Source organism: Mauremys mutica, chromosome 1 (genome assembly GCF_020497125.1).
Source record: "Mauremys mutica isolate MM-2020 ecotype Southern chromosome 1, ASM2049712v1, whole genome shotgun sequence".
In the NCBI taxonomy this organism is placed as follows: Eukaryota; Metazoa; Chordata; order Testudines; family Geoemydidae; genus Mauremys; species Mauremys mutica.
The window spans coordinates 320,768,796-320,784,118 of record NC_059072.1 but is presented as its reverse complement, the minus strand read 5'-3'; the positions used below and the strand labels follow the sequence as shown (position 1 = coordinate 320,784,118).

At 43.3% G+C, this 15,323-nt stretch overlaps 1 protein-coding gene across 7 annotated transcripts; it reads right to left on the bottom strand.

Moving 5' to 3' along the window:
- Positions 1–481: 481 nt before the first annotated feature.
- RNF6 (ring finger protein 6) lies at positions 482–13,908 on the bottom strand. 7 transcript variants are annotated; one of them, XM_045017227.1, is made up of 6 exons: positions 13,809–13,908; positions 12,297–12,521; positions 11,976–12,082; positions 6,879–7,091; positions 6,086–6,193; positions 482–3,036 (listed from the first exon to the last, which is right to left on the bottom strand). In XM_045017227.1, exons 4-6 carry the CDS (start codon positions 7,069–7,071, stop codon positions 1,271–1,273), a joined length of 2,067 nt encoding a protein of 688 aa, XP_044873162.1. In that variant the 5' UTR covers positions 7,072–7,091; positions 11,976–12,082; positions 12,297–12,521; positions 13,809–13,908; the 3' UTR covers positions 482–1,270. The 7 variants fall into 7 exon arrangements, with proteins under 7 accessions (XP_044873162.1, XP_044873159.1, XP_044873164.1 ...); XM_045017224.1 differs by lacking the exon at positions 13,809–13,908 and adding an exon at positions 12,971–13,151; XM_045017229.1 differs by lacking the exon at positions 13,809–13,908 and adding an exon at positions 12,971–13,151 and having other exon boundaries at positions 11,980–12,082.
- Between the last annotated feature and the right edge of the window lie 1,415 nt (positions 13,909–15,323).

Sequence of the window (15,323 nt, the reverse complement as noted above, 5' to 3'; positions counted from 1 at the left end):
TTAATGAAGTTTATGTTTTAATCTGAATCAGAGATTTTGGAGTAAGGTGCCTGCGAATCTTGGCTCAGAGAGGCTGTTGCATATTTCTCTTCATATTGAGGGGGGAGGGGTAAATTCTATGAGCTTACGCTGTACAGTTCCCTGTGCAGCACAAGACAGTATAATGTTGGGTTTATGCTCCAAAGGGAGTGCGTGCCTGGAGAGCTGAGAGTTACCTTGGCCTTAGCCTTTCTACTGTTGATTTGTGCAATGGCTAGTCGGAGACCCTGCATGTAACTGGAGTTGGGTGTGTCCCTACATGTGTGTATGCTGGTGGAAGTGTAAGACCAGGAGCGTGTTTGCAGCTTATCACAGCAGCACAGTGTGAGAGGGAGCCCAGGCTGGTGGGTCAGAGGGCTCAGTGATACCTCACTTCCAGGTGGCACCCCCTGGGAAACCCGTCACACTAGGATTAAATAATTTTGAGTTGCATAAAGCCTCTTAAAACGTTTATTTTTTTCAACAAGTGTTTATATTCAAATGAGGCAGGCATTCTTAGAATTGTCATTTTGACTGATCTGATTGCTGTCTATTGAAAGACAGCGACTGCCAGAGACACTGCATAGAATTATGTACATTTCAAAATGTTACTAATCCAATCCACTTTCAAATAAGAACTTGTCAACATTAAGCATTGTGTAAAACCACATGCAAAAATTGCTATAAAGAAGCTTAAATAGAACCAAACTTGCAGGTTTTCAGAAAGGATATTTCAATATTAAAAAAATATACTGTGTATTAAATTGAGCCTTTCAAGTAACTTAAATATCTTTAGCAAACATGTCCAGCAAGATATCCTTCTGTAAAAGAAATTGTTCTTAGAACAAAAAGCTAATGAATGGTTATTTAGACACCAATTTCTCAACACAGTAGTCAGCCTGTGTGAAACCATGTGTAATCTAAATAAAGTGAGTACACCATTAAAAACAAACATACATTTAGCAGGACTGATTAACTATTACATTTCTATATTTACAAAAGTGCTTAGCATAAAAATATTACCTAAAAAAATATAAATTTTATTAATATCATTTGGCTCTACACATACTACTAGATCTGCTTTGGAAGGAGAAACATAGTATTTACACTAAGTTTAGGCAACTTTCCTATATCTTTAAACAAGTCTAACAAAAATCTCCACGCAAATGTACCCTTATCCAAATGATAATTCATCCTATTTGGCTCACCATAAATATAGCAATTAACGGAATACTAAACAATATAAATAACTTTATCCATTTTCTGCTGCGTTAGTCCCTAATACAGGCTGCCGACAAATGGGGCAAGTAGAATTTTCAGAAAGCCAGCGATCAATACAATGAATATGAAACTCATGCATGCATGGTAACTGCCTTAGCTTGTTCCCTGTTACATATTCATTGATACAAACACTACATGTTTTACTTATTTCACTCTCTGTATGGCTGTCCCCATAGTTCCGGGTAGACAGATTGTCAATCTGCTCTTTGGTTAAACCTCTCAAGTGCTCGTCATCATCATCTTCATTTAACAAGAAGAAATGTGCAAGACGAAGAATAGGCAGTGTTCCATTTTCAACCAAGTTGTTTGCTTCTTGAGACTGTCTGCTCTCCCGATTTTCATTATTGAGACTATAATGTTGAGTCCCATCATTCTCTCCATTTGTTTCACTACTGCCTTCTTCAACATATCTATGCCTAACTGAAGTCTCACTTAATTCACTATTATCATTTACTGTGTGTGAGTTATTCAGCTCTGATTGTATACCTGATAAGTGCTGGCTGCCCCTTTGAATTTCTGAATTCGATTCAGTCTCCATTAAGGAGCTTAGTTCTCCAAAACCAGTCATAATTTGCCTTAGAATTGACCGAAGAGCTACTGATGAAGGTTCACCAACCCCCGTTTCTGAAATCCTACGAAGAGGTATCCGTATAGTGCTAACGTAGGTTCGTATACCTGCACGTTCTGATCGGGAAATTGTACGGCGAAATCCACCACTATCACTTTCGAAAGTAACTGTGTTTTCTGCCATTCCCACTCTAGAGCGCGTTCTACTAGCAATACTATCCCGATCTCTATTTTCCCCAGGGCGAATTCTTCTCACCTGAAGATCTAGTGTAATAGTTGGATGTCTCCTAACTGCAGCTGTTGATCTACTAGATTCATCCTCTTCCAATGTTATGCCCAATGTTGGGGCTGAATTAAAAAATCGTGGTGTCTGTGTGCTACCTACTGTTTGTTCATCTGGCTCAGAGGGCAGCTGAGCTGTATATCTCCTAGTAGACCTTCTAGAGATTTGCTGTAAATTCCTACTTTGCCTCAGACCATGCTCCTCAGAATTAGTAGAGCCATCTTGTCTTTGCAATGGAGAACGGCTTCGACTACTCAAAGTAGATCTTAACCTTAGAATTCCTAGTCTTTGTCTTGTATTCATCTGAACATTAGCTCTAGCTCTACCTCTCTGAAGACCAGTGGATGTAACTGTTTCTTGCATTTCCCTTCGCCTAACAACATTGTGTTCACCAGTGTCTGAAGAAATATTACGTGCAGTGCTTCTTGTTCTGTAAAGGCCTGTTGACTCCCTAGTTCTGCTTCTGAGCCTTCCCAAGACAGGAGAAGAGGTTTCTTCAGTGCTTTGTACCAGAGAATTTCTCACAGTTCTGGTCCTTGCAGTGTTAGAAGTTTCACCATTAGAATCTCTTGAGGTCCTGCTCCTAGTTCGTGTAGCTACTGGACTGACCGCTCTTTGATGTCGATTGTCCATATGCATTGTGCTAGTATCCAAGTGTGAAATGTCCATATATTCATCACCAGAAGCTTCAAAACTATTATGTTCATGATTTATGTTGATTTCAAGACTAAACCGGAATTCCCCACTATTTGGATTTGTCCGACTCACAGCTCTCCAAGTTTGGTTCCCACTCTGTCCACTGCGAGTAGCATTTCCTGTGCGACGAAAGGTGTTCAGCCACTCTAGCAGAGAGTCACCATTTGAATTTTCCCCAAGAACCTCTGAATCTGTAAGCAGATAAAGAACTCTTATTTTTCTAATGTTTAAAAGCTTACACATTTTGCATACCATGATGCACTCTAAATCATGTATTACCTATAAGCCTTTTTTAAAGCTCTCTTCCTGATTTACACTGTTTCAGTAGTATGTGACATATATGGCTATATTGATGCTGTTTTGCTGAAGATAAACCTTTGCCTGTAGTATGCAGTGTTATAGATTCCAAATGGAGGAAGGGACCATTATGATCATCTAGTGTGACCACCTGTTTAACACAAGCCATAGAATTCCCCCAAAATAATTTTTAGAGCATATATTTTAGAAAAAAATCCAATCTTGATTTTAAAATTGCCAGTGATTGAGAATCCACCACAATCCTTTGTAAATTGCACCAATGACTAACTACCCTCATTGTTAAAAAATTATGCCTTATTTCCCGTCTGAATTTATCCAGCTTCAACTTCCAGCCACTGGGTCACCTTATATCTTTCTCTACTAGACTGAAAAGCCCATTATCAAATATTTGTTCCCTGTGTAGGTACTTATAGACTGTAATCAAGTCATCCTTTAGCTTTCTCACTGGTAAGCTAAATAGACTGAACAATTTGAAGGGCATGTTTTCTAATCCTTTAATCATTCTCAATGACTCTTATCTGAACCCTCCCCAACTGATCAGTTTCCAAGCTGAAAAAAAGTAATTAAAGGAGATTAGGATTTTAGTGATTTACAGAAGGTGTAGTCATTATTAGATGTTAAAAAATGGATTCTAATTCCATTCATATGATGCTGAAAATGCAACGTAATCATGGTTTTCAACAGCCTCTGAAGATTTAAATGAGATCCATATAGATGCTCCACATTGGATTTATTTGTAGCATTTTTAAGTCCAAGTTGTAATTATGGGTAAGGAGAAAAAGGCAGTATGTTTTCTACTTTACAGGTGTTTCCATTTGCTAGATTTTAGTATATGTGCAGTACTATAAAGAAAAGTTCCCGACGCAACCATACCCACTGATTAAACAAGTGGTCCCCAAACTGTGGGGCACGTCCTCCTAGGGGGCATGGAGGAATGTCTGGGGCGCACGGCGGGGCCCGGGCCTGTCCCCATGGGGAAGGGACCACCACCCAGCCCCACTCTGCCCCCAGCTCCGCCCTGGCCCTGCCCCTGCCCCCACTCCTGGCTGCAGCCCCTGGTCCAGCTGTGACTCCACACATGGCACGAGGGGCACAGGCACGTTCCATTACTTCTGGTGGGTGGGTTGGTGGACGCAAGAGGAAAAGTTTCCTCTGGTACCACTGGATTAAATTGTTTAAAAAAGTGGGGGAAGAAGTCATATGGAATCATCAAGCCCACACAAGTGCACTGGGGATTATATACAGATAGTCAAATGTGATTAACTGATTTTTATTTTTATAAGATCAAGGCTATAAACAAAACAATTCATTGCAAATAGTTTAATTAGATTATAGGATATCACTTAGTTGTTGATTAACTGATCACATCCAGTCATAACACAGGATGGAAATTTATGGAGTATAAATCCTCATGCATCAAGCCACAGGCCAGCCACTAATTGCCTGGGGTTAGGGAAAAAAGTTTCCACTTGGATAGGTTACTTAATAACTGGGTATTATGAATTTTCTTGCACCTTTCTCTGAAGTATTGAATATTGGCCACTGTCAGAAACAAAAACTCTGGATTACAAGGACTAGTGGTCTGATTTAGTATGGCTCTCAAGTATATGAAAAGCATATATGAAAGATATATGCACCACAACATCTATGACTTTGCTTTCCCAATCAGTTACACACACTGACTTAATCAAGGTATTTCTCCTACAAGCTGAGATGGAATAAAGACACTTATTTTTAGTTTAATTTGGAAAACATTCATACGCTATAGGGATGGAGTCAATACAAGCATTTGTTTTCTGATTATGTGAATTTATTCTACTTGATAGCTGCTAGGTAGCAGGTATGCTGAGATGACTGCCTATTATGTATTATATACTATTCTTTCTTTATGCTTCCTCCCTTGTCTGTATCTACTTGTTGTCTTGTCTTACCTTTAGATTGTCTATTGTCTTATTGTGCATTTGTACAGTGCCTAGCACAATAGGATTCTAAGTCCATGAGTGGGGCTCCTGGCTGCTACAACACTAGAAATACTACTACAACTGAAGCCACTACATTATAGTCTTCATCAAAAAAACCTGGCTAATCATTCAGCATTCTCTCAATGGTTAATGAGGACACAGACAAGATATTTCAATTTTAAAGTGCCACATTTTTACTGACTACTTAGAATTATCCCTTGGACTCTGGAAAATTAAGTCTGTTTCCCTGCCCAACTCTTTTCTTCCACCCATTTATATGTACAGGTTTCCTTCCTGCCCACAGAGAAGGATGTTAAGTTTTGGCAGGATTTTGTTTACAGAAAAAAAGACGACTCCCACTCCAAAAAATAAAAAACCCTCGTCCCTATCACATAGAGCAAGATTTTGGCTTGAAGGGAAGAAGTTAATCAAATTTTGGGCCATTAATTTGGGAATATCCACTTAACTACTGATAGTCTTTTTTAACCTAAACATCTATCTAGGGAGATTAAATTAATATTAACATAGAATTTACCTTGTTTTAAACAAGGGAAAGTTTGTTAGTTTTTTTTTTAAAGATTAATTTTAGTTTTTCAGATGGATATCACTTCTCTCCTTATGTTAGCTGTTTTGCCAACTTCTATAATAAATTTTAAAAAAGCTTAATCTATCCAGAAACAAATAAGTAAATTATTTACATGCAAATATTGCTTTTTGGAGGGGAAGGGTCAGGGTAAGTAATTTGTTGCAAATCTAAATCAGTTATTGTGAAGTACTATAAGTTAATTTACTTTCACATCATTAGGATATGCATTTTATTCTTTTTGGTACTTGGGAGAAAAAGAGCTACATAGAACAAAGAAGAAATAGACTTAGCATGGATGTCACTTGAACAGGCCAGTATTTTAATATACAAAAACATTCAATGCTTTATGTATAGAAGTAAATGAAGAAAGCTTACCTCCAGCAGTTTCTCCTTCACCTTCTCTATTTTCTACATCAGTTTGGGATGCTAGATGCTCCTTTGCCCCCTCTAAACGTTGCTGTAGCTCTTCTGCTGTTATTTCTCCTGAAATAGTTCACATATTTAGGTAATATATGGCCTCGGCCTTTCAGTAAGATATTTTGATTGTCTCAAAAATGTTTGCATATTACTTGTTTATACAAGCATAACAATGAAACTGTTTCCTATATTTTTTTTGTTACTGACAATTTTCAGAAATAAAGTAAAAACAGTAAGACATAGGAGAGACACCAGCATGATTATAAAATTACAATCAATACAAATATAGACAATAGAATAAAAAAGTAGGCACCAGAAACAAAGCGGCTACATGTTTCTAAGCAGAAGACTGCATGTTATTATAACCCGCCAACCTATTAGCATCAGTATGTTCTAAGAATTCAGATGCTGAAGAAATTCTCTTCTATACAAGGTGTACTTTAAGTATGATATTTGTAAATGAGTATTTTAATTATGGTATGTGTTCCCAGAGGTTATAACTTGGATGCACATTATAAATCTAAACATTATGCTGTGAGGATGAATTTTTGTTTCACGAGCTTTAATACTCATTTAAAATTGTTCATTTTTTGAGAGATGCCATCAACTTTAAAAAAAAAACCAAAACCCTCACTTTTCAGTTATTCCCCAGACACACAGACCAAATTGTATTTTCAGGTATGCTGGCATAACACCATTCCAGATTTATACCAGTGTACTGTCTCGTTTGCTGTAACCATCCATATCTTACCAGGAGTGCCAAGAAGATTGTGGTCTCTCATTAACCTGTAGTCTTCATCACTGAGTTCATTAATGAATTGGTAATAGGCCTCCTCTCTGCTAAGGCGCTCCTGCTGCCACTGTCTCTCATCTTCACCATGACTGCGTTCTAGGGGAGAGGCTTGTTCATCACCTCCCCCCAAACGAGACCTAGATCGATCCATGCTGAGATAAACAGGCTGTTCTGAACAAAACCAAAGATCAGTACAGTGAAGTATAACTCTAGGTTATCAGTTGCTCAGTTTCTCATTTAAACTAGTTTACCTATTAATATGAACTTGACATGAACTATGTTGTATGTCCCTATTTGTCAGGTCAATTCACCAACAAAGAGTTTACTGGGCAAATATCTTGCTTCTTGGCTGTTTAAAACAATAATGAAAGTCACCCTCTCAGTGAAAAGACAAATAAGTTGACATACCAACTTCTTAAAGATAAATCAAACAATTACTGTTTTATTCTTAGCCTTATAAGAATACCTTAAAAATATAAAGAAATAAACACAAAAGTTTGTTTCCTTCCTCTCACTGCAATAGAGCCACTCTGAGGTGAATCACAGCAGCGGTTTAGGAATAAGGTGAAATAGCATGGGAAATTTTGGTAAATCAAATGTAAATTACCCAGTATAGAATTCTGATGAGATAGAGTTATTACTATAAAGAAGAATACTAGCCATTGGATCTTTAATGACAAATAGTTAGGACAGCAGTTTTACCTCACATGTAAGGGATACAATATAAGCAATATAAGCCCTATAGCACCATGCTGGGGAATTGCTTCACTTCTGATAGTGTTTTTAGGTTTTTCTTCCAAGTCTCTCATCCAAACTGCAGACTGACAAAGGGATGCATAACTATGTCAAGCTCAGCATCACAGAGGAAAGACTAGACTCTCACACACACTCTTTGTTCCTTCTGCTGCCAGGAAAGACAGGAAAACAAGGATACATTGATTGCAAACCTTATTAACAGAACATGAGTAAGCCCCCTTGTACTGACAGATCAGCATTTTAATAGTCTGTTTTTACTGGTTACAGGTTAATTAATATCCCCTTCTCACACTCTCTGGTGGAGGGTCCCTTATTGTACCATCCTTGGTCTCCTCACTTTACACTCTGTTCTTGGGTAATTTTATTTGCCCCCAGGGCTTCAGCTAACTATCTTTCCAATCACTTCCAAATCTACCTTCCCACTGACTTGTCGCTCTTTATTCAATCCTGCATCTCAACTTGTCTCTCTAACATCCCCTCCTGGATGTCTCATCAACTTAAACTGAAAATGGTCAAAATGGAATTTCTTTCTCCCCCCATCAAACACTGCCCATTAAGCCCCTATTAGCTGTCTCTTTTGACTGAAATACCATCCCTTCTATCACTCACGCCCATAAGCTTGGAGTCATCGCTGACTTCTCTTTCCTTCATCCAGGCTGTGGCCAAATTTTGTTGCTTCTTTCTCCACAATATTTTTATGATTAAAGACCTTATTTATATCCACAACCAAAATTTTAGTCCAGGCCCTCATCTTCCCCACCTTGCTTATTGCATTCTCTTAAACCAGGGGTCGGCAACCTTTCAGAAGTGGTGGGCCGAGTCTTCATTTATTCACTCTTATTTAAGGTTTTGCGTGCCAGTAATACATTTTAACATTTTTAGAAGGTCTCTTTCTATAAGTCTATAATATATAACTAAACCATTGTTGTATGTAAAGTAAATAAGGTTTTTAAAATGTTTAAAAAGCTTCATTTAAAATTAAATTAAAATGCAGAGCCCCCAGACCGGTGGCCAGGACCAAGGCAGTGTGAGTGCCACTGAAAATCAGTTCGCGTGCCACCTTTGGCATGTGTGCCATAGGTTGCCTACCCCTGTCTTAAACAATACACATTGCCCCTTTCAATCCATTCAAAACATAGCTGCTAAGTCAATCTTCCTGACAATATCACCACTTCTAAGAGCCTGATCCAACTTCCTCTAAGAAAGGTCTCCCCCACTGACTTTAACAGGAGTTGGATTGGGCTGTAAATTCCTCCACTGGCTCCCTTTTGTCCACATTAAGTTCAAACTTCTTGTTATCAAGGTCCTTCAGAGCTCTGTCTCCCTCTCTACTTATTTCTTTTCACATTCACCCAAGTTTCCACACTTGCACTGATGCTAGCTTTCACTAGCCCATCATGTCTGCTTCTCCCACAACTGTCTTTGCACATTCTTCCATGCTAATTATTGTCTGGCAAGCAGACCCAAAAGGTTTGTAATCCAAAACAAAAAACAAACAACATACATAGCAGAGTCACTGAGTCCAGTTCCCTGCTATCACAGGCAATCCAGTCAGACAATTCCATACTTTAAATGTATCAAGCTCCACCTTAAAACTAGGTAGCTTGTTTTCCCCCACAACACCTATGGAAATCTGTTCCAGAACCTCACTCTTCTGATGGTTAGACACCTCCAATATCCAGCTTAAATTTATTCATGGCTAGTTTATACCCTTCTGGTTTTGTGCCTACATTGTCCTTTGCCTTAAATAGCTCTTCTCCCTCAATGGTGATTGCCACCTTGATATATTTACAGTTAATTATCATATTCCCTCTCAGTCTAAATTTTGCTAAGCTAAACAACCCAAGCTCTTTTGGTCTCCTCCAGTAAAATAGGCTCTTCATTTCCCTGATCATTTTAGTAGTCTTCCTCTGCACCTTTTCCAGTTTGAAATCATTTTTCTTGAACATGGGTGACTAGAATTGTACACAGTATTCCAGCTGAGATCTTACCAATGCCTTGCACAATAGCATTAGTACTTTACCTATCTCTATTGGAAATAGCTCACGTAATTGTAGGATCATATTTTACTTTTTCACAGCCACATTATACTGGTAGTTCATACTCAGCTTGTGATCAACTAATGCACATGGGTCTTTCTCCTCTGTTGTTTCCAACTGCTGAGCCCCAAGTTTAAAGCAGAAATTCTTGTTATTCCCTAAGTACATGAGCTTGCACTTAGAAATTGGATGAAATTTAATAATACAATTAGTCCAATTCTCTATATCACCCAATTCCTCATATATAATAGTCCAGTCCTCCTCTGAACAGATGATGCCTCCCAACTTTTTGTCATCAGCAAATTTTATTAGCATACTTCTACTTTTTGTGCCACGGTCACTAATGATTAAAGATTGGTCCCCAAATAGATCCTCAAGGAACTTCACTAGTAATCTCCCTCCAGATGGATAGCTCTCCTTTCAGCATAACCCTGTCTCCCTGTGATGGGGTGTATCAGGACCTTTGAGGCCCCCTGCTGGAGGCCTGGTGGTCCTACCACACTCCACCCCAGAAAAGGAGCAGTGAAGGTGGGTCCTCCATGCCTGCCTAGAGAGGCTGTGGTAAAGTGGCCAATCAGCATACAGCAGGCCCAGTTAAAAGGAGCTGCAGGGCCTGAAAGTTGCTTGCTGGGGATCAGTGAAGTGAGGGAGGTGCTCTTTGCTGGCTGTGGGAGCTCATGTGAGATCTTCAGCCCTGAGTTCAGGGTGAAGTGGAGTGTGTAGGAAGTGTCCCAGGGAATAGCAGCAGCAGCATCTACTACAGAAAGCAGTAAGTGGTTACTTTTTATAGGCTCCTTGGGTCTGGATCTGGAGTAGTGGGTAGGCCACTGGCAGAGCGGCCAAAGCTTTGAGAAGGGGGACAAGTGTTGCTTAGAGGTTCCAGTGAAGGCCAGGACTCCAACTCCAGGGAGAAGGCCATGAGAGCACTACTCTGTAACAGGGCAGGGATAGATTTTTAGGCTAGCCCAGAGGGGGCTGAAAAACTGAGCTCTGAGACAAGGCTCAATACATTCCAAAGGCACTGTGACTGGCCCTGTTGGCTCTTTTTGTTTGTGTGTTCAGAAATAAGCCTTGTAGTTACAATCTGGTTTTGACTATTCTCCCATTTAATTTACACAGTCAACTAGGAGTCACCTGATCCAAGGTTATTTTTTTATGACCAGCTCTTCTATAATGTCTTCTCTACTCACTAAATCAAGTCCAAAACAGCATCATCTCTTGTTGTTTAAGTGACTATTTGCTGAAGAAATCTGGTCTGTTATACCCACAAATAACTAGGCCTGACAATTAACAACAGCATTTGTTCTCCAATCTATTAACTGGGAAATTAAAATCTCTCTGACAATTTCTGGTAGTATTTCTCTCTCTAATATAGAGATCTCTATGCACCTACCAATCTGATCCTGCCTACAGCAAAAGGGGAGATAAAAACAAATTGTGAATTTATATGAAAACTAGATATCTAAAATGAGAAAATAAATATTCCTGCCTCCCCCTCATGTTTGTCAGCTAATTGATTTCTTTAATGTATTCTCATAATGCCCAGGAAGATGCTTGTTTTCATCTTAATGAATAAAGATGTATATAGTCATGTCAACTGATCTATCTTCATTCAATTTAAGCTCTCAAAGAGAACTCTTCTTTTTCCTGCTCCCTTTCTCATGCACAACAACATATTCACCCTTTTTCTTCTTTAAAGCATGTATGTGGTAGAAGAAAACAGTTAAATGGCCATTTTGAGTCTTCTGGTAGGATGGTTTAAAAAACAGGTTAAGAGCATGCAATGTTGTGTTGATCCCAGAGTATTAGAGACAAGGTGGGTGAGGTAATATCTTTTATCGAACCAACTTCTATTTGTCAGAGGAGCTTACAAAGACCTGAAGACGAACTGTGTAAACACAAAAGCTTGTCTCTCTCATGAATAGAAGTTGGTTCAATAACATTCTCACCCACTTGTCTCTCACTTGGGAACAGTAAGAAGTGTCTATATATATATATTTAGTGACCCAGTCTGCATGAATGCCATTTACTGTTAGTTTAACCAATCTCATATTTAACATTGACCACTGTCAAAACAAGATACTTTTGTATTTGAAAGCATCACACTCTAAGGGCTGGTCCTCTAGAAAATCAGATGAATCCAGCTATGTTGCACGCAGGGTGTGAATTCGCACCCTTGAGTGTTGTAGTTAAACTCCTCCAACCTAAGCACTTGTGTGGACAGCCCTAGGTTGACAGAAGAATTCTTCTGTTGGCCTACCTACAGCCTCTCAGAAGTGAATTACCAATGCTGATGGGCGAACTCTTCCCGTTGATGGATTGTAGACAGTCTCTATACTGAAGTGCTACAGTTGTACAGCATCAGCCCTAAATGTAGACAAGCCTTAAATTAAGGAGGTTTATTAACTATTAAATAGAACAATGGCAAGAATAATACAGGCATAACTCAGAATTCCTCTTCATTTGCAATTTCCCCCCACAGTTTGAGAGAAATTACAGATACCAAAGATTTTATTCTATACATTTCTAAATTCAGAACCAATACAATAACCCTTTCCCATATCAAAGAATGTGCACTCACTTTAATCAAAGCACTATATAGATTATTTCTCCTCTTGGCCTCTTTCCATTAATTTGTATCCAGGATTCAAATAAGTAATCATTTTCTGAAAGGCCCTCCTGTGGCTGCCAGGAGGGTGAGGGTTGAGTTTAGATGAGGAGGCCTCCCTGGCAGACAGGCACATACGACATTGCTGTCAAATCTGACCCTCCAGGCGCGACGAGGTCCCCGGGCTTTGAAGAAAACCTGAAACCAACGGAAGTATCCCCAAGTAACTAAAGCCGCAGTGCCAAGGTCTGACGCAGCGCCAAGAGCTAGGCCCGCTGGCCTGGCCGCGCACCAGCCCCGGCGAAGCCCACGCAGACACTACGGCCAGGGACCCTTCCCGCCCCCCTCAGGGCCCCACCAGGCGGGGAGGCGCAAGGCTGCTGGCCCTTCCCCCGCACTCACGGGTGGGCGGGGATCGCTCCCCTCTGCCCGGGCTGCGGCTCTGCCGCCCGTGGGGCGGGCTCCCCGCGGCCCCCTGGCCGGCGCAGCCATTGCCTAGGGCCGGCGCCTGTCAGCGGACCCAGCGCGGCGGGTGATTGACGCTGCTCCTCTCCAATCACCTGTCACGGCCGCGGCCAGAGACCAATTGCGGCAGGGCGAGGTGGGCCCTGTCTCCACTCCCCAGCCCCACTTGGGACCCTGCTCACCACGGGCGCTGCAGAGGGGGCCCGGCCGGGGCGACACCCCCTCCCCGCTGCGCGGAGCCGCCCTCTGAGCCGAGGGCAAGGGGAAGAGCCCGGCGGGAGGGCCGGGGGCCCAGCGTGGGGGTGGCGGCACGCACCGGCCCTGCTCGCCGCCGCCGCCAGCGCCGGAAAGAAGCCGATTCCCCTGCCCCGCGCGCTGGAGGCGGAGCGATGATTCCCGTCCGGGTGGCCGCACTGAGCAGCGAACAAACGTTCCGCGCTCGGACTGGGCCGCCCTGGGCATGCGCACAGGTGGATCTCTTCTCCCGCGGCCCATAGCCTCTGGCAGGCCCCGGGCGGCCCGCGCGCTGGCCCTTCTAGCACGTGAGGGGATGTCTGAGGGGCCGGGGCTGCAGCCGGGAGGCGGGGGTAGCATGGGAGCAGGGCGGAGGGGCGCGCCTGAGCGCTAGTCGTTCCCTTCCTCTGGTCATTGCGCTATGAGCAATGGTAGAGTTGCCCACTGTCTAAGCACACAAATCCAAACACCCTTGCCCCGCAACCTGCCCCTTTCCTGAGTCCCTGCCCCTTCTCCGACGCCTCGCCCTGCTCATGCCAGGCCCCCTCCCTCCGTCGCTCACTCACTCTCACCGGGCTGGGGTGGGAGGGGTTGGAGCGTGGGAGAGGGCGTCAGCTGGGCATGGGGTGTGGGCTCTGGGAGGGAGTTTGGGTGTGGGAGTGGGCTCAGGACTGGGGAAGGGGGTTGGGCTGCAGGAGGGTGTACAGGGTGCTGGCTCTGGGAGGGGGCTCAGGGCTGGGGCAGATGGTTGGGGAGGGGTGTGGGCTCTGGCTGGGTGGTGCTTACCTCAGGCAGCTTCTGGGCAGTAGCGAAGCAGGGCTAAGGCAGGCTCCCTGGCTACCCTGGCACCATGCTGCTCCTGGAGGAAGCCAGCAGATCCCTGGGCGGGGCAGAGGGCTCTGCGTGCTGCCCTGCCTGCAGGCACTGCCCCTGCAGCTCCCGTTGGCCGCGGTTCCTGGCCAATGGGAGCTGCAGAATTGGCGCTCGGGGCAGGGGCAGCGCACAAAGACCCCTTGCTCCTCACTCAGGGGCTGCAGGGACATGCTGGCCCCAGCTACTTCTGGGAGTGGCATGGGGCCAGAGTAGGCAGGAAGCCTGCCTTAGCCCCCATTGTGCCGCTGGACTTTCAGCGACCTAAAATCTCCCAGTTTGGCTTCAATGGCCTCCGGGAGAGAGAGCCTGCTTCTGGGAGACTCCTGGCAAAACTGGGAGGGTTGGCAATCCTATCAGTAGGTGAAAGGTGGTGAGCCCCACCCCTGGCATGGTGGATTGGCTCCAGAGGACCCCCCCCCCTAGATTTTAAAGATCTCATCAGCCCATGACTTTTCCTTAGGCTTTGGGCTCCTGACTCCCCACAACTCCTGGTGATGTATGTTTGATGTTTCAAACTGATATTAATCAAAGTTTGATGCACTCTATACATGCCTCTCCCTGGCTGCTCATGGGGAGATGCCACTTACCCCCTCCTCACCTCAAGATAAGGGAACGGCCATCCATTGCCTATATGCAGTGTTCTTGTAGCCCTGTCAGTCCCAGAATATTTGAGAGACAAGGTGGGTGAGGTAAGATATTATTCTAGTCTGAAGGCAAGGCTCAGTAGCAGAGCAGGTCTCTCAAACATAGCTCTATCCAGCTCTGAAAATTGGAGGACCTTCTAGCACTGTGCAACAGATCCTCTGGCAGAGGCCAAAATCCTGTAACTCACAATCAATTTGTGAGAGACTGTAGCACTGCATTCCCTTGGCTATTCAGAAGGCACTCCCCTGACCCACTATGTCCCTAGGCTAGGGGAGCTGATATCCAATCCCTTCCTTTCCCATGACTGTCTTCTGTACCCCACTCAGCCTCCCCATAAATCTGCTTCCTGTTCCCACTCATTCTTCCCATCCACCTTCACAGAGTGACTCTGTTCCTCACAGTGCCTGTCTCCTGTCTAGACACTCTGACTATAGAGTGGTGACAGGCATTTTGCCTATGGACATGGCTTCACTCCCACTGAAAACAATAGGAGGTGGCAGGCAACTTTATTAAGGCCAGCCTTGCTTCCACATGAAGATAGACTGGGAAATAGTGGCCATCTTGCTGGCTTCAACCCCATGAGCAGTAAAAGGAGATGGTGCCCGGGCAGGTCTTCACTGCCCGCTGGCGGGTAGTGATTAATCTATTGGGGGTCGATTTTATTGTGTCTAGTGTAGACGCAATAAAATCGATCCCCCATCGCGCTCTCCAACGACTCCTGAACTCCAGCTTGCGAGAGGCAGAAGCGGAATCGACGGGGGAGTGGCAGCGGTCAACTCGCCG